Source organism: Carassius carassius, chromosome 46, assembly GCF_963082965.1.
Source record: "Carassius carassius chromosome 46, fCarCar2.1, whole genome shotgun sequence".
NCBI classification, from domain to species: domain Eukaryota; kingdom Metazoa; phylum Chordata; class Actinopteri; order Cypriniformes; family Cyprinidae; genus Carassius; species Carassius carassius.
The window spans coordinates 8,303,304-8,325,437 of record NC_081800.1 but is presented as its reverse complement, the minus strand read 5'-3'; the positions used below and the strand labels follow the sequence as shown (position 1 = coordinate 8,325,437).

General features: G+C 40.2%; 2 protein-coding genes across 6 annotated transcripts; both read left to right on the top strand.

The window, feature by feature from the left end:
• The first annotated feature begins 131 nt into the window (after positions 1 to 131).
• On the top strand, positions 132 to 6,770 carry mrgbp (MRG/MORF4L binding protein). Of its 5 annotated transcripts, none has more exons than XM_059540524.1 (6): positions 132 to 332; positions 831 to 952; positions 3,471 to 3,552; positions 3,637 to 3,711; positions 3,912 to 4,060; positions 5,944 to 6,770. In XM_059540524.1, the coding sequence occupies exons 1-6, from the start codon at positions 197 to 199 to the stop codon at positions 6,025 to 6,027; spliced, it is 648 nt and encodes a 215-aa protein (XP_059396507.1). In that variant the 5' UTR covers positions 132 to 196; the 3' UTR covers positions 6,028 to 6,770. The 5 variants fall into 5 exon arrangements, with proteins under 5 accessions (XP_059396507.1, XP_059396510.1, XP_059396511.1 ...); XM_059540527.1 differs by having other exon boundaries at positions 5,940 to 6,200; XM_059540528.1 differs by having other exon boundaries at positions 133 to 332; positions 3,912 to 3,948; positions 5,940 to 6,770.
• A 901-nt stretch (positions 6,771 to 7,671) lies between these two features.
• On the top strand, positions 7,672 to 21,708 carry eef1a2 (eukaryotic translation elongation factor 1 alpha 2). Its single transcript, XM_059540742.1, has 8 exons — positions 7,672 to 7,911; positions 8,987 to 9,181; positions 11,886 to 12,065; positions 12,199 to 12,495; positions 12,615 to 12,765; positions 12,915 to 13,171; positions 13,256 to 13,490; positions 21,124 to 21,708. The coding sequence occupies exons 2-8, from the start codon at positions 9,038 to 9,040 to the stop codon at positions 21,249 to 21,251; spliced, it is 1,392 nt and encodes a 463-aa protein (XP_059396725.1). The 5' UTR covers positions 7,672 to 7,911; positions 8,987 to 9,037; the 3' UTR covers positions 21,252 to 21,708.
• The last annotated feature ends 426 nt before the right edge of the window (positions 21,709 to 22,134 follow it).

The following is a 22,134-nucleotide window of genomic DNA, read 5'->3' as shown; positions in this document are numbered from 1 at the left end:
ACTTTGAAATTATGATAAATATAAAGTATATATATATATATATATATATATGGTTTTACCGATCAAAACTGTTTAAAAACAGATGAAACCAGATGGTAAATCTCTAATGATCTGTTAAGTGTCTGGTCGTGTTGTTGAGTCCTGCGGTGATGAACCAGATCTGATTCTGACTGCTGCAGTGTGTCTCTGGAGAAACATGGGGGAAGCGGAGACTCTGCCATCCGACGACAAACAAGCAGAAACCGGCATCTGCATCGCCGAGGAATCCATCGTATGGAGTCAAGAAGTAGAAGTGTGTCTTTTTCACGCAATGCTGGGTCATAAACCCGTCGGTAAGATGAATTCATTTGGATTTGATCGTGAATAACAGGCCCTGATCTCTACACGCGGAACAATATAACATCATAAATAAGACAGTGAGCTCATTTGTACCCTTTAAGTATCTGAAATCAAGTAACAATACAGTTATTTAATCATACCAATCAGATTTTAAAATACTGATAAAGATTTTTAAGTTAATTTAAGCGTTTTTAGTGATACTTTAGCGAGCGTTATCGAGTCCAGTTGCAATTTGTTAAAATACATTTTAATATAGTGATACAAATGTGATTTTTCATTGTAGACTATTGTTGAATTTGTCTATTTTTAATAACTAATATTTTGTTTATGGATGGAGTAACTTAAAGCAGTTAATGTGTGTTGACTTTAGCAAAAATTAGCGCGGCTGCTAACTAGCATGATAGCATCACGGCTAGTTACAGCAACAATGTTTAGTTTTTTTTTCTGTGGTGTCAGGAGCGTGACTGTGTGAAACTGTCTTGTGTGTTCAGGAGTGAATCGTCATTTCCACATGATCTGTATTCGTGATAAGTTCAGTCAGAACATCGGCAGGCAGGTGTCCTCTAAAGTCATCTGGGATCACCTGAGCACCATGTACGACATGCAGGCGCTGGTGAGACAACTCAATTCGTGCTTTCTTGCGATTGGGAGGTTTATTTTATGAGATTCATTCACCTCATGCATTCGACATCACAACAATTTAATGCAATGTAGTGTATGTGGGATCCAAAGGTTCAGATTGAAAATGTGGTATTTAAAATTAAAATATTGCATCATTTTAAACCCTTGATATTATTTAAGTTTTAGTGTTTTTAAAACTATTTGAACGTTATGATGTAAAATTAATACATTTATTTAAGATTCTGCACTCAGTAATAAATAAGCTCATTTGTGACAATTATATGTTCAAATGACAGTAATGTGTTCAAATATGTTCAAATAAAATTTTTACATTTTTAAAATTAAGTAAATGCTAAATAAAAGCATTTTCACTAGTGTTCTTAGACTTTCTGACCCTAATATTGTGATGGACCCAGGGTCATTATAGTTAACTAAAATGAAAACCATAAAAAAAAATGTTGCTTGAAATAAAATAAGTACCTAATTTCCAGCTAGTTTGCAAGGCAACATTTCTCATTTTCATTTAGTTTAACTTAATATGTGTGTGTGTGTGTGTGTGTGTATATATATATATATATATATATATGTGTATATATATATATATATATATATATATATATATATATATATATATATATGACTAAAACAAGAAAAAAATTCTAACTTGAACTAAAATTGAATTAAAACATAGAATGTAAAAATAAACAAATTAAAAATATGAATAAAGATCCATAATAGTATTTCAGTTATACTAACATAACACTGGATGGGCCAATATGTGTTAGGATAATTAATTGATAACTATAGTTTCCAGAGCATATATAATACAGTCGTGGCCAAAAGTTTTGAGAATTACATAAATATTGGAAATTGGAAAAGTTGCTGCTTAAGTTTTTATAAAAGCAATTTGCATATACTCCAGAATGTTATGAAGAGTGATCAGATGAATTGCATAGTCCTTCTTTGCCAGGAAAACCTTTCCACTGCATTTCATTGCTGTCATTAAAGGACCTGCTGAGATCATTTCAGTAATCGTCTTGTTAACTCAGGTGAGAATGTCGATGAGCACAAGGCTGGAGATCATTATGTCAGGCTGATTGGGTCAGAATGGCAGACTTGACATGTTAAAAGTAGGGTGATGCTTGAAATCATTGTTCTTCCATTGTTAACCATGGTGACCTGCAAAGAAACGCGTGCAGCCATCATTGCGTTGCATAAAAATGGCTTCACAGGCAAGGATATTGTGGCTACTAAGATTGCACCTAAATCAACAATTTATAGGATCATCAAGAACTTCAAAGAAAGAGGTTCAATTCTTGTAAAGAAGGCTTCAGGGCGTCCAAGAAAGTCCAGCAAGCGCCAGGATCGTCTCCTAAAGAGGATTCAGCTGCGGGATCGGAGTGCCACCAGTGCAGAGCTTGCTCAGGAATGGCAGCAGGCAGGTGTGAGCGCATCTGCACGCACAGTGAGGCGAAGACTTTTGGAAGATGGCCTGGTGTCAAGAAGGGCAGCAAAGAAGCCACTTCACTCCAAAAAAAACATCAAGGACAGATTGATCTTCTGCAGAAAGTATAGTGAATGAACTGCTGAGGACTGGGGCACAGTCATATTCTCCGATGAAGTCCCTTTCCGATTGTTTGGGGCATCTGGAAAAAGGCTTGTCCGGAGAAGAAAAGGTGAGCGCTACCATCAGTCCTGTGTCATGCCAACAGTAAAGCATCCTGACACCATTCATGTGTGGGGTTGCTTCTCATCCAAAGGAGTGGGCTCACTCACAATTCTGCCCAAAAACACAGCCATGAACAAAGAATGGCACCAAAACACCCTCCAACAGCAACTTCTTCCAACAATCCAACAACAGTTTGGTGAAGAACAATGCATTTTCCAGCACGATGGAGCACCGTGCCATAAGGCAAAAGTGATAACTAAGTGGCTCGGGGACCAGAATGTTGAAATTTTGGGTCCATGGCCTGGAAACTCCCCAGATCTTAATCCCATTGAGAACTTGTGGTCAATCCTCAGGAGGCGGGTGGACAAACAAAAACCCACTAATTCTGACAAACTCCAAGAAGTGATTATGAAAGAATGGGTTGCTATCAGTCAGGATTTGGCCCAGAAGTTGATTGAGAGCATGTCCAGTCGAATTGCAGAGGTCCTGAAAAAGAAGGGCCAACACTGCAAATACTGACTCTTTGCATAAATGTCATGTAATTGTCGATAAAAGCCTTTGAAACATATGAAGTGCTTGTAATTATATTTCAGTACATCACAGAAACAACTGAAACAAAGATCTAAAAGCAGTTTAGCAGCAAACCTTTTGAAAACTAATATTTATGTCATTCTCAAAACTTTTGGCCACGACTGTACATGTCCTATTTAAAAAATATTTATAAATAAACAAATATTTATTGTATAAGATTCACAATATTACCACTTTTATTATCACAAATTAAACACTGTGTAAAAATACCTCTCAAATCTAATCAGTACATTTCTTTTTATTCCTGCAGCATGAATCAGAAATACTCCCGTTTCCAAACTCGGAGAAGAGCTTTGTGCTGCCTGAAGAGATCATACAGGAAGTCAAGGAAGGTGAGCCGCTCATAGTCTTGTGATTTACTGCTGATCCGTTTTATTTGACTGATTTACTTAAAAGCTCTTTTTGTCTTTGCGCAGGTAAAGTGGGGTCTGAAGACGAAGTAAAAGAGGAATTCAAAGAAGAGAGTGACCCACCTGCAACACACGAAGAAGGTTCTCTTCTCCTCCACTCTTTATTTATCTCATCTACTCACCCCTTCTTTTTCCTTTCCCTCTCTCTCTTTCCTTTTGACGAAAGCCGTCTATTAAAACCTGCGTCATTGCATCACTTTTTTTTTTTGTTCTGGATCGTTCTCCCGTTGGCGTGAAGCTCAGCGTGGCTCACACTGGTCATTTGTGTCTCATTTTCAAAGGTCTGGGTCCCAGTATGGCTGGCCAGGATTTTGCGAGGTATGGACAGAAGAAAACATTTCGCTCTGTTCCAAAGCTCCAGCTTGAGCTCAGTACAGACCAGCTCATTACCAGAGGCCTCTGTAGACAGCCTTCAGAGACCTCTGACCATGTGCGTCTTTCTCTCCGTCTTTCTCTCGCTGTCCTTCTTTCTCTTTTGTCTTTTTTTATGTGTTCTGTGCACCCTAGCTTATGTTATTATTCTCTGTGTGTATGAAGCATGGAATGTTAATGGGGTTTGCTTGTTGAACAGCTGCAGCTTTATATGCTTTTAAAATCCCTTGCACATTCACGAGTTTTTCACAAATTTACAGTAACAAGGTTGAAGAAATGATACACACTGATTCACCCTTTAATTTGAAAATTGTTAGTTGTTAAAGCAGACAGGACAACTTGGTAATTTAAATCTCAAACATATAATTATAGGCTTTAAAACCATCAGAGATCCCTGGTGTTTTGCCCCATGCTTGTTGCCTACATAGATAGCATATCAACTTTATAAATTTTTTGACAAAGGTGTCCTTTTATATTGATTGGACAAAATGATGCGCATTTCTTTTTGAAATGTAAATGTCAAATTTACTAAATTTAAATTTTAAAACAAACCACAGATCAAATAAATAACATAAAATAAATCTCTTCATATAAATAAACTTTGATCTTGCCGGTGCTCTTTCCTTTTAAAATGAGAGGGAACCACTACATTTTAATCAGAATACAAACCAATATGTTGCATTCATGGAGCTTAAACTGTTTTTAATCTAAATTAGATTGTATACTTTTGAAATTTGAAGCAAAAACAGAGCGGTCTGACTTTAGCTATACCGCATAAAACATCAGCAGGAAAGAGCAGCAGCAGACTGGCTCAATGAGACGCAAATTCACTCTCTGACAGCAGGTGGCACTTGTGGAACAGCGACAATATTGCGTTTCTTTGGTTAAAACAACAATTTTATAAGTAGAGTTGCAGGTAAAGTTCTGGAAACTTGCCATTAATTTTGGGAACTAGTGGAAAATATAAAAATTTTCAAGTAATTATATTCCAGAAAAGTTCTGGAAAGTTTCTGGAATTTTACGGAAAATGTTCTTCCCTTTTGCGGCCATATTTGTAAGTGTCTCATTTGAGAACCCTCTGCCTTGGCAGCAGCATACAAATAGCACAAATACACTCAACTTATTTTATATAGAAAGTTGTATTAGCATTTTGCTAACAACACAATAAGCTAATAAGCATAAGGTGTGTTCGCATCATGTTGGAATTTTCGTAATTATGAGGTTAATGACTTGTATAAAGCATTCATGTCCTCAACCACTTCTAAACTTGTAAATTTCTGAAATCTCAAATTTGTACAACCTGCTTAACATCAAATGAAAACACGCAACTAGAAATAAGGTATTGTGGTATTGTCTATTGATTACTCAAATTACACCAATTCATTTTGCCATTAATATTATAGTAGAACGGCATGGGTTGTCATCTAGTAATTAACGGTAATTACAACATGACGTGAACACAAAAACAAACGGTACACAAATATAGGTTAAAATATTGAATGGAAAATTAAAACCATTTCTTTTGCTTTGCCTATCTAGGACTTTGCACTGCTCATTGCAGTGTATTCTGGGATTTCTTTTCCAAAATGCTGTCTTAATATTTGACTAAAATGTGGGGATTATGCATTCACAAAATTAATAGTTTAATTTATTTGTATCTTGGGAGTTTATTATATTATTCATGTAATATACTCCCAATTTCTGTTGATAAAAAGGTGTAAAAACAAGCAGCTTTGTCATAATCACAGCACATTTTGCAAGCTAATATCGGACTTCATTTAGCACAGAAATTACCTGCCACTTTTTAATTATGATAGAAATAAATAATTTTGGTGTGAATGTTTTTTCATTTCTTTTGTAGTGATTTTTCATCTGTTTTGTTGTTTGTGTTCCCATATCCGACCCTTATTTCCCCATTTCCCTTTTGCCTTCATCAGGCAGCAATTCCTCGGTGAAGATGTCGGAGAGGTCGGGCAGCGGGCGCGAGAAAGAGAAAGAGCGAGCCGAGAGGGGGGGCTCAGGTGAGACAGGCAGCGGGTCGAAAGAATCATCCGGGGAAAAGAGGAAGAGGAGTCGAGCCGTGGAGAAGGTGATGAACTCCAGCAACCCCTCCAGCCCCGGAGGAGCCAAGCGCCGCAGGACGTAGACGCAGCATGCAGCAGGACGACTTGGGACATCAGACATTTGAAAAGAACTGACGGAGAAAGGTGTAGCTAATATTGGTCTTGCTAGAGCCAATGTGGAAGTGAAATTACATGGAGAGCAGGGGATGTGATGTTCGTGTGTGTTATCTGCAGTCCAGAGGTTCACTGCGAGAGACGTTCCTGTGCTGTTCACAGACAGACGGTGGACATACAGAGAAAGGAAAGTCTTGTGGCTGTGTAGGATATGACTAGACTGATGGGGAAAGTATGATAAACTAATAAGCTTTCCTCTGCTGAGTTTGGAAATTTTTTTTTTTTTTTTTTTTTTTTTAAGATTTGTGGGAATTTTAAGTGGTAGCTTTATTTTATTTTTGTCAGTTCTTGAGACGGACCAGAGTATCAACTAGTTTGTTGTGTGATTTATTAGGGCTTACACCGCAAATAAGCTGAGCTAGACATGTTATTACGTAACTGTTTAAAATAACCTGATTGTATTAGCCATTGGTCATTGATCAAATGCATCGTGAATAGTGATGGTATTTGGTTTCTTAGTTATGCTTGTTTTACATTTCTGACCAAACATGTTAAACACATCAGGAGGATGTCCCTGATTAAAAAAATAATGAACTATATTGGTCTGATTTGACTTCTTAATTCCTAATCTGCCATTGAACAATATTTAATGTGTTCGCCTTCCTTTGATCATTCCCTGGTCTAAACATAAATGATCCGGAAAGAGATTTAACATTGTTTAATTTGGTGATTAATGTGTTACACAGCACAAATGTTTTCAACATTGATAATAATAAGAAAATGTTTTTTCTGAAAAATCATGTGACACTGAAGACTGGAGTAATGGCTGCTGAAAATTCGGTTTTTCTGTAACAAAAATAAATGACTAATAAAAGGAATAGAAAAATCTAAATAATTAAAATAGCTTTGGTGAGCATAACTTTTTTTTTGTTTGTTTTTTTTTGTCTTCAGGCCCTCTGCCAATTCTAATGTTGTACACACACTCAGTGCACTGTAGCTCTTCAAATTAAGAGTTTACTTTAGTTGGGTAATAACAGTTTTTCTTGCTCATACAAAGGCATTACTAGCACTTTTTTGTAGATATTACTACTACTAAAAGGGAGTATTTTGGCCTGTGTAAGTGGCAAAAAAAAAAAAAAGTCTGAAAGTGCGTAGAATAATTCATAAGTTTTTCTTTTATGTTCTGCAAAATAAACATTAAATAAAAATATCTGTATGAAATAAGCACAAGAATGGGGGTCAAAATATAATTAGATTATTTTTTCAAAGATCAGGCCAGAAAACTGATCAGACCACTATAATATATGTATGTAATTTTAGATGTACTAAATACATAGAAATAGTTACCTCTGGAATAACCTTTTAACAATTTATTTTTCAATAATAATTTTTCTTTTTATTATTATGGATCTGGTGTTATATTTCGGACCCAGACAGGGACCCAGTTTGATTCTTACCCAGCAGGAGTTAATGGAGGGTAAGATGCTGAGTCACTGGATGCTGCTCTATTGCAGTGTGTTCCTCCTCCATCTCTCGTACTCTTCCTCTCAGCTCGTTTCTGCTGCTGTTGCAGCTGTCTCACTGCAGTCCCTCACCGCCAGCCTCCCCCCGCTCTGAGTGCCGCATTGCTGTATCAAAGTGGGGTGAGTATATTACACACACAGACTTAGACTGTGCAGGAGCACAGTGTGTGTTTGCTGAGGGGAGAACAGGGTCTGCCTGTCAGCTGCAGGTAAGAGGCCACAATCATCCTCCTGCTGATCGACTTTAACTATACTCATAACAGTCAACAGCTTCTTTTCCTAGTGTGTTTTTGTTTAGTACTGTCCTGATGAAACTATTCTATATTGTTATTTGATATATAAATTAATAACAGAATTTACACATCCTGTTCAAAGGTTTACATACCCTGGTATCTTTCATGTGTTGTTTCCTCCTGCATCAAATACTGTTCATTAGCTTTTGTGATAGTTGTGCATGAGTTCCTGGTTTGTCCCGAACAGTAAAGCTACCCACAGTTTTTGACAAAAGCCTCCAGGTCTTGTAAGTTCTTTGCATATTCTGCACATTTGAGTTTTCCCACAGTTGAGGTATGATTTTAACATCCAGATTTTACTCTCAATTGAGGGACTCCCTTGACCTGTTAAAAACTATAAGAGATGCTCAGAGAGGCAATATATCTTAAAAAAACAAGGTCAATGTCAGCCTTTGCTTTTGTCAAGGGGTGGTTTATTTTGACAGAATTGCTTGTGTAAATTATAATTTTGTCTTTTCTGATATACTCAAATAGACTATGTTATGCAACTTTGTCAGGTAGTACTTAAAAAAGAAGAAAATGATGGTTATCTTACAGATCCTGCAAGGGATATGTAAACTTGTAAGAACCTAGTTTTGAAAAATTATTTACATTTATAATAATAATATTATTAATAATAATGTTTTGAGATTGTAATTGTGCAAGCCTTTTGTTATACTGTTAATATGTTTACCAAACTGGTAAAATGATTAATGATTTCAAACAGTTATCTTTTTTATGTACTGTTCATGACAAATGTTCAGACATTTCAAATGATATTTCATATATTTTGTATATAATATAAAATATAATCATTGTATTATTTATGTAGTATAATTTATCTGAAACATTTATCTCCCATTTTATGTTGTTCAGAAATGATCTTGAATAGCTTAGTTCTGCTGTGCTCTGAAGACTGTTTACTGAACTATGATCAGTAAACATCATAATTAAACATTTAGGATGAAAGTTGTGTCTGTGTTCAAATGTTCTTTGTCTGCGATGGCTGTAGACAGAAGAAAGCTCCATCCATTCCCAACCTGTCTACCTGTCCTGTGCCATCATGGGGAAAGAGAAGATCCACATCAACATTGTGGTCATCGGCCATGTTGATTCTGGGAAATCCACCACCACTGGCCATCTCATCTATAAATGTGGAGGAATTGATAAAAGAACCATTGAGAAGTTTGAAAAAGAGGCTGCTGAGGTAGGTGAACAGGATCTTTTTAAAAAAATCATAGGAATTTAGCTTTGGTGTTCAAGTGGAATCAAATTGCTGAGTTTGAAGTCAGATTTGTAATAAAGGACTACAGCAAAGAGTATAGAAGTAAGAGGCGAAACTCCGTTGCAGTTTTGACAACAATCGCTAGATGGCGCTGCTATCGCGCTGCCGCCATTTTGGACTGAACCAACGGCTTTACCGTTGGCAGAACTACCGTATACACTGCAGCATTAACATTATGTCTGTAAATTGGAAACAAAGAAAACAGTCTTCTGCCATCAACTCTAACAACTATCAGTGTACAACCAAGCAACTAGCATTTCATAGATTCCCCAAAGATTAAGAGAGGTAAAATAGAAAAGTGTTTTATTGAAGTTAAAGTGAGCTAACGTCAACGATAACAGGTGCTGTAAACGGTAATGTAAGCTATCCCATGACCGCACTAACAGTTTGCTAACGTTATGTATTTGATCAAAATTGGATCAAGACTCGAAATGGGCTTTTTAAATCACATATTTTCAGACATATATGAACACCTGACCTGGCAAATGACCGCTTTATTAATTCATTGTTATCACTAAATTAACCCTTTAACTGTCACCCTTTTTTCGCATAAACATGAAAATCACTATCCAAACTTAAATGGTTGTAATTCAAGAATGCTTTGGAATATAGATTTATGTTTGGTCTTGTTTTAAAGAAGACATTTGCTATGTTATTGTTGAAGTGAAATAAATTATGAAAGTGAAACAGAAAAAAAGTTATATAAGTTTGAGTTTATTAAAATGTACAAATTAAAAAATATAATTATTTATATTCTATATAAAATATATATATTACAAAATATATTTTACTCTATAACTGCAAGAAAATGAAAGCAAAAAATCTAAACCAGTTGTGTTTCACATTTTAGGTTGATATCTCAAAAAATGAGCTTTCAGTAAGCTTTATTTGGGCATAGTACCAAAACTTTTTCACTAGCCAGGCTTTCTTACTGACCATATAAGGGCTCCTCTATTTTCATATATGTTTTGAGTGATCTGAACCATGTATTTCCATAATTTTCATACAATTTATGAAGTAGACATCCTATTCAGAGGTATGCAGCTCTGCGCATGGGTGCGTTTGTTGCTGGAACGTTCTATTGAGTTTGGCCTCTTGTTACTTCTATACTCTTTAACTACAGTTGCACCTTCCATTTAAATTTAAGTGACCTCATTGGCATAGCCAAATCCCTTATGCGTTGTGAGAACGGTGGTCTGTGCTGAATGATGGGTAACTCCAACTCATTTAATCTGTAGGGTAATTATGTAAGAATCTCATCATGCATCACACCATGCCTTCCTCTCCTCTTGTGCACTGTAGAGCAGAGGGAGAATTGGTGTGTAATTACTTTGAGACATTTACTCTTTGGAAGATGCCATTGGAGATGAAAGGAAAAGATAAGATACAGGCCCTGTGCTTCTGTAGTCTTGACGCACATTAGACTGAGAGAATGAGACATGAGTAAATGGGTGCAATCCCAGTGGGCCTGACACCTCACCTCTGTCTTTGAGAGAAACTTGTTATTCAAGCAGCAAGATGTAGGTAGTAAAATATTGTGTGTGCACAAAGAAGCCTGTTGGATTTGTGTTATAGGTTTACTAAAGATTAGGTACATTAGGGGTTTTTACGGGCAACTCCGGTACTGTACATCCACTGTCCTGCAGATTTTGGCTCCAATCCTAATTAAACAAACCAGAAAAATCTAACCTTTGTCTCCAGGATTGCTAGAAAATGGCAGGTGTGTTTGGTTAAGGATAAAACAACAAGGTATTGGACTTGTACCTACAACCTACCAATTGTGAAGATTGTTATAAGACTCATATGGTCAATCGGCGGGGGTAATGACATTTTCTCAATGTCAAAATGTTGAAGGATAATGTATGAACCTTGTCGGATATGAACTCACAACCTTCCATCTGTGAAAATTATTAAGAGCTTTATTATGATGTTCCTGTGGCTCAGTGGTATAGCATTGCGTTAGGCAGCCTTAGCAGCTCAAAAGGTTGTGGGTTTGATTCCCAGGGAACACGTTAGGTAAAAATGTTAGCCTGAATGCACTATGTCACTTTGGATAAAAGTGTCTGCTAAATGCATAAATATCTAAATATCTGTTACAAAGACAGTCAGCTGGGGCAAATTATTCATCTCAATGGCACAATATTGAGGCATAATGTATTCCTTACAGGATTTAAACCTTCCATCTGTGAAAATCTTTACTTGGTTTATTGAAGGAATAGTTCTCTGGAGCAAGTGCCAAGCTCAAGGGCAAAATGTTGAGCCATAATGTATGAACTTTTGGATGATTTGAACCTAAAACAGTCCAAATTCCGAGGTCAGGGTTGACAAGTGTTTTTTAACACGGCATTTGCACTATACAAATTAGGCACTGCAATGCAGAGTTAACCCTACTAAACCCTGGCTTTATAATGATTAGAGAATTCTACCTCTGGAACATCACTATACAATTCAAGCAAAAAATCATTGTTTGAGAAGTCATTACAATATAGGTGTTAGTTTCTGCTAAAACAACACATGTACTGTCATAATCTTTTAAGATGATTGCTTTTGTGTGTCCACATAACTTAATTTTTTCCTCTGTGAAGGCTTGTTTTTCCTGTATGCTCACATACTTTTGTTTTGGCAGATGGGAAAAGGTTCCTTTAAGTATGCCTGGGTTCTGGACAAGCTGAAGGCCGAGAGGGAGAGAGGGATTACCATAGACATTTCACTCTGGAAGTTTGAGACCACCAAGTACTATATAACTATAATAGATGCCCCAGGACACAGAGACTTCATCAAGAACATGATCACTGGAACGTCTCAGGTAAGACAGTACTAGCTCAGCTACAACTATTTACGAGAACTGGTGGCATATCAATGCTTGGTGAGAAGATCCCTAATACCTGTTTTAGTATCTTTATCTTTAAACAACGAGGCTCTCATTCTTTCTCTCCCAGGCAGATTGTGCTGTTCTAATTGTGGCAGCTGGAGTGGGTGAATTTGAGGCGGGCATCTCTAAAAATGGGCAAACAAGGGAACACGCCCTGCTGGCCTACACACTGGGCGTCAAGCAGCTGATTGTAGCCGTCAACAAGATGGACTCCACGGAGCCGTCCTACAGCGAGAAACGCTATGATGAGATTGTTAAAGAAGTGAGCGCCTACATCAAAAAGATCGGTTATAACCCCGCCTCCGTGCCCTTCGTCCCAATTTCAGGTTGGCATGGTGACAACATGCTAGAACCGTCTTCTAATGTGAGTTTCCTTGGCGTGTGTGTTTGTGTTCAGTTTAGCCATGATCTCATAACTTGCTTAAACTGTTGGCAGAATGCTAGTGGTTTGATTAATAAAATCATCTCATTTGTGCTGTGCAGATGCCCTGGTTTAAAGGCTGGAAGCTGGACAGGAAGGAGCAGCATGCCAGTGGGGTGACTCTACTGGAAGCTCTCGATACCATCATGCCTCCAACACGCCCCACTGACAAACCCTTACGTCTACCCCTACAAGACGTCTACAAGATCGGAGGTGGGATTAACCCACTCAAATCATGAACATTTTATGGGGTGATGGTATTTTTAAGATCAGCTTGCAGTTATATTTTGAGTTCAGAAAGCTACTACATCAGTATATATACAGAACATGGTTATTCAGAGGTGCCATGTCTTTCTCCTCAGGTATAGGCACTGTGCCGGTGGGCAGGGTGGAGACCGGTATCCTGCGGCCCAGTATGGTGGTGACCTTTGCCCCAGTCAACATCACTACAGAGGTGAAGTCGGTGGAGATGCATCACGAGTCTCTGACTGAAGCTCTGCCAGGAGATAACGTAGGCTTTAATGTGAAGAATGTGTCTGTAAAAGACATAAGAAGAGGTAACGTTTGTGGGGACAGTAAGTCAGACCCGCCTCAGGAAGCATCAGGGTTTACAGCACAGGTGGGATAATCTTCTTGATATCTCGTCTTGATATTTTTCTTTATTTCTATCTGGATTTCTATTCTTTCTCTCTCTTTTTATCAGGTCATCATTTTGAATCACCCAGGACAGATCTGTGCAGGTTACTCTCCTGTCATAGACTGCCACACAGCTCACATTGCCTGTAAGTTTGCGGAGCTTAAGGAGAAGATTGATCGCCGTTCAGGCAAGAAGCTGGAAGACAACCCCAAAAGCTTGAAGTCTGGAGATGCTGCTATTGTGGACATGATCCCAGGAAAACCAATGTGTGTGGAGAGCTTCTCTCAGTACCCTCCACTAGGTATGTGTCCACTTACAGTAAATGCTTCTGAATCAATTGATTTATTTTCATTGTAGTTTTAATTTTGTAAAAAAAAATTCATTCTTTTGCATTGGGTTTTGTTTGGCTTTTCTTTTAAGTTTTGCTTTCTTTTATTTTGTTTGGCTTTGCTTTATTTTATGTTTTCTTTTACTCCGTTTTCCTTTTGGTTTTGTTTTGCATTGCTTTTTAAAATTGTATTTTCTGCTGTATATATTTATTTGTTCATTATATTGTTTTCTTTTTTAATTTCTATTAATATGAATATTTCTTTTGGGAGTTTATTTATGGTAACATTCATGGGGTGGAAAATATTCATAGAAATGAAACCAATAAAGAAAGCTACAAAAAAAAAGACCATTAAAAAGGGATAAGATAAATAATTTAAAAAATTCAAAAAAATCACAGAACATAGTTGATTTCAAATCCATGCATAATCAAGATGAAATATAATAATAATAATAATAATAATATAGCTTCTTCATGTCCTGTGAAATAATCCCTATTTAGAAAAAGGTTTTAGAGGCTTTATAAAAAGACAATTATTCATGTATGTTCTTCTCAAATTACAAGAACCAAGCAACCCAGCATCCTGTGGTTAGGTTTGGCATACTTATTTAGAATTGACGTCTTAGGCTCACTGTTGGTCACTCGGTCTCATGATTAATGAGACTCACTGCAGTCATTGTCAGGTTAAAGGTCTGATTCATCAGTAATGTGAGCCTCCACATCATCCTTTTGAAACATGAGCTAATGATTCCATGTTCTGAGATATTCCAAGGATATTGTCGTGACCACAAAAAATACTTTCATACAGTATTAATGCATTAGAGCATGTAGCAAAATCGGAATGGTAAAGGGACATTGATTTATAAGGCAGAATCACTAACTCATGTAGTTTGTGCACAAGAGTTTTATTAACTAAACACTAACGCAAACTAGTCTAACAAACAAACGAACAAACATACAATCACTCATACAGGGAGGGTACATTAGATTTGATGGATGATACTATCAGGAAAACCAGAGAATGAAGCTATGAAAAGATTCAGTGCCGTTTATAACGGGGTCTATAGCTTATACTAAACCATGGTTTCATTAGTTAAAAGTATGATACTTGCATTTCCTTGACCTGGAATGAGTGTCTGGATGCAAAGTCTTGATGGTTCGGAGGTTCGGAGGTGTAGGAGTCGCGATCACGTTCTTCTGGTTTTGAAGAGTGATGAATTCCAAAGGTTCCCTGACTCGATGGTAATTGGGAGTTTCTTGCAAGTGGAAAAGAGCTAAGAGAGACATCATCTGAGATCCTAAGATATTTGGTGAAGGAAGGAAGATTACATATAGGTAAAATTACATGAATGAGTAGTTCTGTCACAAGCATGCATAAAACAGTATACAAGACAAAAAGACAATATAGAAGAACAGTAACAACATACACAATGACCTGACGTATATGTGTGTTCATTCAAATAAAGGTTTTTCTATGAATTAATTATAGAAGAGTCCATTTTTATAGCGGTATGTTTCAGAGAGAACTTAGTAGGCGGAAGATCCTCTCCACATACTTTTAGGTCGCAAATGTTATACGCACAACCAGCACATCCGGGAACGTAACTGTCAATTTCGTCACCGCAGCACCGCCCCTTTTTAAAATAAGGGAAAATAAACTAGTTCCCTTTCATAGGTCACTTCAATGCTGCGGTGACGTCATCACTATGGGAACACCTTCGGTGTGACGAATGTCTGAAGCCCTATACCATCCCGCCAATCCTATTGGCCAAATAGCGCTTGGCACCGCCCCACGCATGCGTACGCATATATACCTGGTGCCGCGCGCCAGACACTCTGCACAATCCAGCCTTCAGAGTTTGAGGGACGGCGCGGAGGCTGGCAAAGATGGCCAGTGTATGACGGCTCACACAGCTGCCGCGTTCTCGCTAGCGACGTGGCCCGATGTTTATCTTGTTGGATTAAATCCTGCCGTGGATACGCTTCAGGATTATACATAACGAAACGCAGCGAGTTTGACGCATGCGTTTTCCTTCATGTTTGCCAGGGACTGTGCCCTCCACCAGAGAGCGCTGTTGGACTGCTAATGCACATCTAACCCTCTCACTGCAGTTCCCACACTCTAACATTGACTGTCTCGCAGCAAAGGCACCTCGAGCGTCATTGAACCGAGCTATCATTTGAGCGCCCCCTCAGACACTCTGCACAATCCAGCCTTCAGAGTTTGAGGGACGGCGCAGGAGGCTGGCAAAGATGGCCAGTGTATGACGGCTCACACAGCTGCCATGTTCTCGCTAGCGGCGTGGCCCGATGTTTATCTTGTTGGATTAAATCCTGCCGTGGATACGCTTCAGGATTATACACAATGAAACACAGAGTTTGACGCATGCGTTTTCCTTCATGTTTGCCAGGGACTGTGCCGTCCACCAGAGAGTGCTGTTGGATTGCTAATGCACATCTAACCCTCTCACTGCAGTCCCCACACTCTAACATTGACTGCCTCCCAGCAAACAGCGCTTCGAGCAGCATTGGATTGAGCTGTAACGCCAAACGTTCCCTCAGACACTCTGCGCAATCCAGCTTTCAGAATTCGAGGGGCGATTCAAGGGTCCTGCACAGACGATCCATTTATGACGGGTCGCACAGCCGCTGCTTTTCGCTAGCGGCAGAGCCCGATGTTCAATCTGTTTGCCTAATTCCTGCCGTGGACACGTTTCAGGATTATACACAACGAGACGCAACGGCTCTTATGCATGCACTTCCCCTGTGCACGAACGGCACAAGCTTTTCGTGCCCGGACATTTTAAGGTGTATGACAGCGTTGCAGGAAGCGGAAATTTTGAGACCGCTAGTATGGTATCGGGCCGTGTGTGAACACTTGCCTGACATTTCTCAATGGGTGTTACGCACAATTTGTCATGGATACACCATTCAGTTTCGATAAGGCCCGCCTCCTTTCCGCAGAATTCTTTCCACGGTGGCGAAACCGATGGAAATAGCGGTGCTGCGACAGGAGATGTCAACTCTGCTGAGCAAAGGGGCTATAGAGGAAGTACACCCCTCTCAGATGGAGGCAGGGTTTTTACAGCCATTATTTTGTGGTACAAAAAAAAAAAAAAAGACGGCGGTTTACACCCATTCTGGATTTACACCATCTGAAACTTGCACTCAGGCCGAGAAAATTCAAGATGTTGATGGTAAAGTCTATTTTGTCTCAGATTCAACCAAACGTTTGGTTTGTCACGATCGATCTGAAGGATGCATATTTTCATATTCAGATCATCAAGAGACTCAGGAAGTTCCTCAGATTCGCTTTAGAGGGCAAAGCGTATCAGTACTTTCTCAAAGTGCATGGATGGAGCTCTGGCCCCGTTGCGGCTCCAGGGCGTTCGTGTTTGAACTATTTAGGCGATTGGCTGGTGTTAGCGCAATCGCAGACTCAAGCACACTCTCATTGGGATCTTGTGCTGAATCATTTAACAGACTGGGCTTACGCATGAAATTCAAGAGAAGTGTTTTAATCCCCTCTCAACGGATAACCTTCTGGGATTAGAGTTGGACTCTCGCGCGATGACAGCGAAGCTTTCTCTCCCGCGCGCTCAGTCGATTGCATCATGCGTGCGGCGCTTCAGAGCGGGTCGCGCAGTGACAGTGAGATTGTGCCTCAGACTTAGGTCTTATGGCAAGGGCATTCCCTGTAATTCGTCTGGGATTACTTCACATGCGCCCTTTTCAGTGGTGGACGAAAAGACGAATGTTTCACCCCGTTGTCTTCTGCATCGGACGATTCCGGTGACACGGTGGTGTGTGATGTCGTTAAAACTATGAATGTCAACAGAGTTCTCCTCACCTGGGTTCAGCTGGGATTTGTGCTTTCCGAGAGACTGTCACGACGGATGCGTCTTTGACCGGTTGGGGAGCTGTTTGTCAAGGGCGCCCAGCCCACAGAATGTGGACAGCGGCGCAACGCAGTTGGCACATAAACAGGTTGGAATTACTGGCGGTTTTTTCTGGCTCTCCAGTATTTCTCGAATCTGCTGATCGGCCGTCATGTGCTGCTCAGATCAGACAACACAGCGATTGTGTCATACCTGAATCATCAAGGAGGATTATGCTCTCGCCCCCTATGCAGGCTGGCGAGACATGTTCTTTTTGGTTTCAGAACAAATTTCTATCGATCCGAGCTGTTCATGTCCCCGGACGTTGAACTTCGGAGCGGATTTGCTATCCAGGCAGACTCTGAAAGCGGAATGGAGATTGCACCCCCAAACGGTGAGTCTCCTATGGCAGATTTTCGGAGAAGCGAAAGTGGATTTATTTGCGTCGAACACGACTACGTATTGCCCGCTTTGGTTCTCCCTATGCCCTCCAGCACCCCTGGGCTTGGATGCATTAGCCCACAACTGGCCCAGGACCAGTTTGTATGCGTTTTCCCCAATCCGGCTGATTTCGGCGGTATTATGCAGAATACGGCTGGACAGGGTGGAACAGCTGCTGCTGGTGGCTCCGCGGTGGCACACACAGCCGTGGTTTGCGGATCTGATCAATCTGTTAGCGGGCTCTCCATGGGAGATTCCCCTCAGACAGGATTTATTATCACAAGCACAGGGACTGATTTGGCACCCGAGGCCAGATCTATGGAATCTGTGGGCGTGGCCTCTGAGCGGAGTGAGTTAATATATCCCGGTCTTTCTGCTGAAACTACCAAGACTATACTGAATTCTAGAGCAGGTTCTACGAGACGCTTATTGCTTTCAAGTGGAGACTGTTTACGACCTGGTGTGAAACTCATAATATGGATCCAGTTTACTGCCCAGTGGCGTCAGTACTGGAGTTCCTTCAGGACCGTTTTTCGGATGGAGTGACACCAGCTACCCTAAAGGTTTACGTGGCAGCCATTCAGCTTACAACGAATATATAGATGGTGCCTCAGTGGGCCGTCATCCACTGGTTTCTCGTTTCATACAGGGTGCGCAACGGCTGAGGCCTTTCCGCCCCGAGCGAGTTCCTTCATGGGATTTATCCATTGTGTTGCATGGTTTATCAGGGCATCCGTTTGAGCCCTTGGATACTGTACCGGATAAAATCCTGACTTTTAAGACACTTCTTCTTATGGCTTTATCCTCTCTCAAGAGAGTTGGGGATTTACAGGCTCTTTCTGTCTCATCCTCGTGCATGGAGTTTGCACCGGGCTCTGTGAAAGTGTTGTTGCGACCAAGGACTAATTATGTCCCTAAGGTCGCATCTAATCTTTCGCCTTCAGCAGGTGGTCCTGGAGGCTTTATCCCCTGCTGTGGCGGAGTCTGGAGATCTAAGTCTTTGCCCTGTGAGAGCTTAAAGACTAATGTGGATCGTACTGCCCCATGGTTGAGTCTGACCAGCTGTTTGTCTGTTTGGACAAAGGAATAAAGGCCATGCGGTTACAAAACAGCGCATGTCCCATTGGCTGGTGGAGGCAATATCTTTAGCCTATGAGGAGCGCGGGCTCGCTTCGCCCTTAGGAGTTAAAGCTCATTCCACGAGAGCAGTGGCTTCTTCTCAAGCTTTTCTCAGTGGATCTTCTATGGATGGTATCTGTGCTGCGATGGATGGTTGGTCCTCACCGAGCACTTTTATCAAGTCTTACAGTCTGGATGTGAGGATGGCTCCTGGCTCCCGGGTTCTCTCCACTTGAGCAGATGCTTCCTTGGATCCCAGCTATCAGGTTGCAGGCGTTATGGTATAGCGTTCCCATAGTGGTGACGTCACCGCAGCATTGAAGTGACCTATGAAAGGGAACATCTCGGTTACGTATGTAACCTTGGTTCCCTGAATAGGGAACGAGATGCTGCGGTCCTGGCCGTGCCATACCTTGATAGCATTCTTCTTCTTCAGTCATGAAATCTGAGTGAAATGGCGCGCGGCACCAGGCATATATGCGTACGCATGCGTGGGGCGTTGCCAAGCGCTATTTGGCCAAAAGGATTGGCGGGATGGTATAGGGCTTCAGATGTGAATAACTTAAGAAATCCCTGACTAAACATGTCAAGTAATTATATGTCCAGCCTGCCTGCCACAGAGCGTGAAAGATACATCCACAAACTTAATTTGTTCAATTTAAAAACGCATATGTCCAGTCCATTCATTCTCCCAGTGTCAAACTGGTGTAACAACCCCACTCAGTGGACAGAAGTGTCTTACCGGGACATTTACTCGTACCTCATCAAGTCACCAAGTAAGCCAGTGAATGATTTTACTTCGTATTTTAAAGTAAACTTCTTTAAATGTATATATTATGTCTTTAAATTTAGAGTACTGAGTGCACTTTTCTGTCCAGCCATACAACTAAGCCTGGCTTAGTTTTCGATTGGCATCATACGTAACGTAATTCATGATATTTCCATAACAGCAAGATATGGATGATGATGGCAGGTAGCCATGAATTAAAAATTTGGGGTTTTACTAACATTATTGGTGCACCCAACCACACAACAACTCTTTGGCATGTTGTAAGGTTAGTCCACTTCCTTGATCCAATACTGTATGGCGGTTTGTTTTCCCCTAAAAGTGGGCGTGACTCTGTTCATAGACGTTCTATGACGCTGCACCGGTTGTGGGTATCTTACAGGGGGGCAGGGTTTCATATTTTTTTGAAGCACCCCTGGGCGCCGCCATTGGCTAGCGGATACCCACCTGCTGTTAGCATTCCATTGTCTCCCATTCATTTTTGGCGTCACTTTGACAGCAAATAACTTTACATCTGAGGCATTTAAAGACTCCATTTGTCCATTAATTATTTCTAAAGAAACACGAAAATGTATAAAAGGCTCCATTACCTTCTACCTTACGTTATGGTTCTGTAAAAGCAGTTTTTGTAAAAAATAGGCCAATGATTGCGTCATAACCTGCGACTCTCTGTCGCACAGTAGAGAAATTACCGTATGGACAGGAGGAGAAGCTCGCAGGCAATCTTTTACTGTCTATGAGGCTATCGGGGGGACGTGGAGGCATGAAGTTCAAGGGAGATAATTAATCAGAATACTTACCAAAATTTGCTCCTGTTCACGCTCACCTTCTCTGGAAGATTCGGTGGGTGATTCAGATTTCTCTTGGCACAGCGATTAGAAGACTTACAGGTTGCTCACGTGACATCTACGTCATCAAGCTCAGTTTGAGTCTGCGCAGTACGCCCGACCCCCAGGAAGTGCGTGCTTCTAATTGACTTCATTTGTCTCCGTTGATTCCAATGGGGTCGCTTTGTCCATTTCTTTTACTGTCTATGGTATCTTGTCTTGCTGAGGTGTCATGGTTGCCAGTATAACCAGGGATCTGGAGTCATTCAAAAACATCCTGACGTCTAGTATGTTTATTGGCTGAGGGGTCTGTGATCATTTGTTGGTCTAATGAATAACTGATTAGTTAAATACATTGAAAAATGGTGTGTCTGATTGGTCCAAGCACTACATTACCAAGAAAATCTTGTTTATGTCAGGCACAATCCTGATAGATCACTGTGATTGGGTTCAAGTCTTCAGTCAGCTCCCACAAACACAACAGAAAATGGTACTAGTCCTTTCATCAAGCAATTTTCATATTTAAATAAATGTGTTTTTATGTGTTTTCCCAGGACGGTTTGCTGTCAGAGATATGAGACAGACTGTTGCAGTCGGTGTCATCAAAAGTGTGGAGAAGAAAATTGGCGGCAGCGGGAAAGTGACTAAATCTGCCCAGAAAGCTCAAAAATCTGCCAAATGAATCTGAATTTCCAAGTTACTTTGTCACCTCAGGCCCTGTCCCAGCTAACATGCCCCCCATCTGGGCATGCTGTTCCCCCTGTGTGCTTGAAATATACGCTCAAACTGAATGGAGCCTGATGGACTGAAGGAAATGATGAAAGACTGACATTATTACATTTTGACTGGTTGCACTGTATATTCTCTTTTAATAGAAGATCGGCACACATGTTGCATGGATGTCTGTCTTGATATATATGCACGGCATCTATTAAATTAATGTAGCTGGTATTGCTGAGTAGTGTGCGTGTGTGTGTGTGTGTGTATGTGCAGTTGAAAGCAGAAGAAATTGAAGTGGAAAACTGCACTTTGACCAGTATAATAATGATTAAGATGTCCAGAGGAAATAAACTGCTAAAGTTTTGTATACTTTATGAAAGGCTCATTTATTCAAAGCATTTGTCTCCTTTTAGACCCTTGCAGCTGTAACCTATGACGGATAAATAAAATGTTGCCCAAGTACGCAAGTTTTTTTTTAATTAAATGTTTTTATTTTCTCTGAGGAGAAGAAAAGTTTTGCCTTAGTTTCAAATTCTTATTAGGTCACAAATGCTTATTTAATGCATAAGCGAGATACGGGAGAGACAGACAGGTCTGGTTACTGTCTGCACTGAAGAGCCATGAGCTAAGGACTCTGAGTGAGATTTACTGTGGACTACAGTGGAAACAGATCATCAGATGAAGGATGCAAACAGAATTCTGGGATGGACTGAGATAAGTGGCGGTTTATGTCGATGTGTAGTGTTTTAATGAACTTGAGGTTCTAGTAATGGAGGGAGAAAGAAAAACATTGGCCATATTAGCTAGAAGAAGCCACATGATTCTCCAGAAATAATTTATATGAT

Coding starts and splice junctions, on each gene's coding strand:
- mrgbp (XM_059540523.1), top strand. CDS start 197: ATGGGGGAAGCGGAGACTCTGCCATCCGACGACAAACAAGCAGAAACC. Junction 953..3,470: donor TGTACGACATGCAGGCGCTG/GTGAGACAACTC, acceptor TTATTCCTGCAG/CATGAATCAGAAATACTCCC. Junction 3,712..3,911: donor ACCTGCAACACACGAAGAAG/GTTCTCTTCTCC, acceptor TCATTTTCAAAG/GTCTGGGTCCCAGTATGGCT.
- eef1a2 (XM_059540742.1), top strand. CDS start 9,038: ATGGGGAAAGAGAAGATCCACATCAACATTGTGGTCATCGGCCATGTT. Junction 12,496..12,614: donor TGCTAGAACCGTCTTCTAAT/GTGAGTTTCCTT, acceptor TGTGCTGTGCAG/ATGCCCTGGTTTAAAGGCTG. Junction 13,491..21,123: donor CTCTCAGTACCCTCCACTAG/GTATGTGTCCAC, acceptor GTGTTTTCCCAG/GACGGTTTGCTGTCAGAGAT.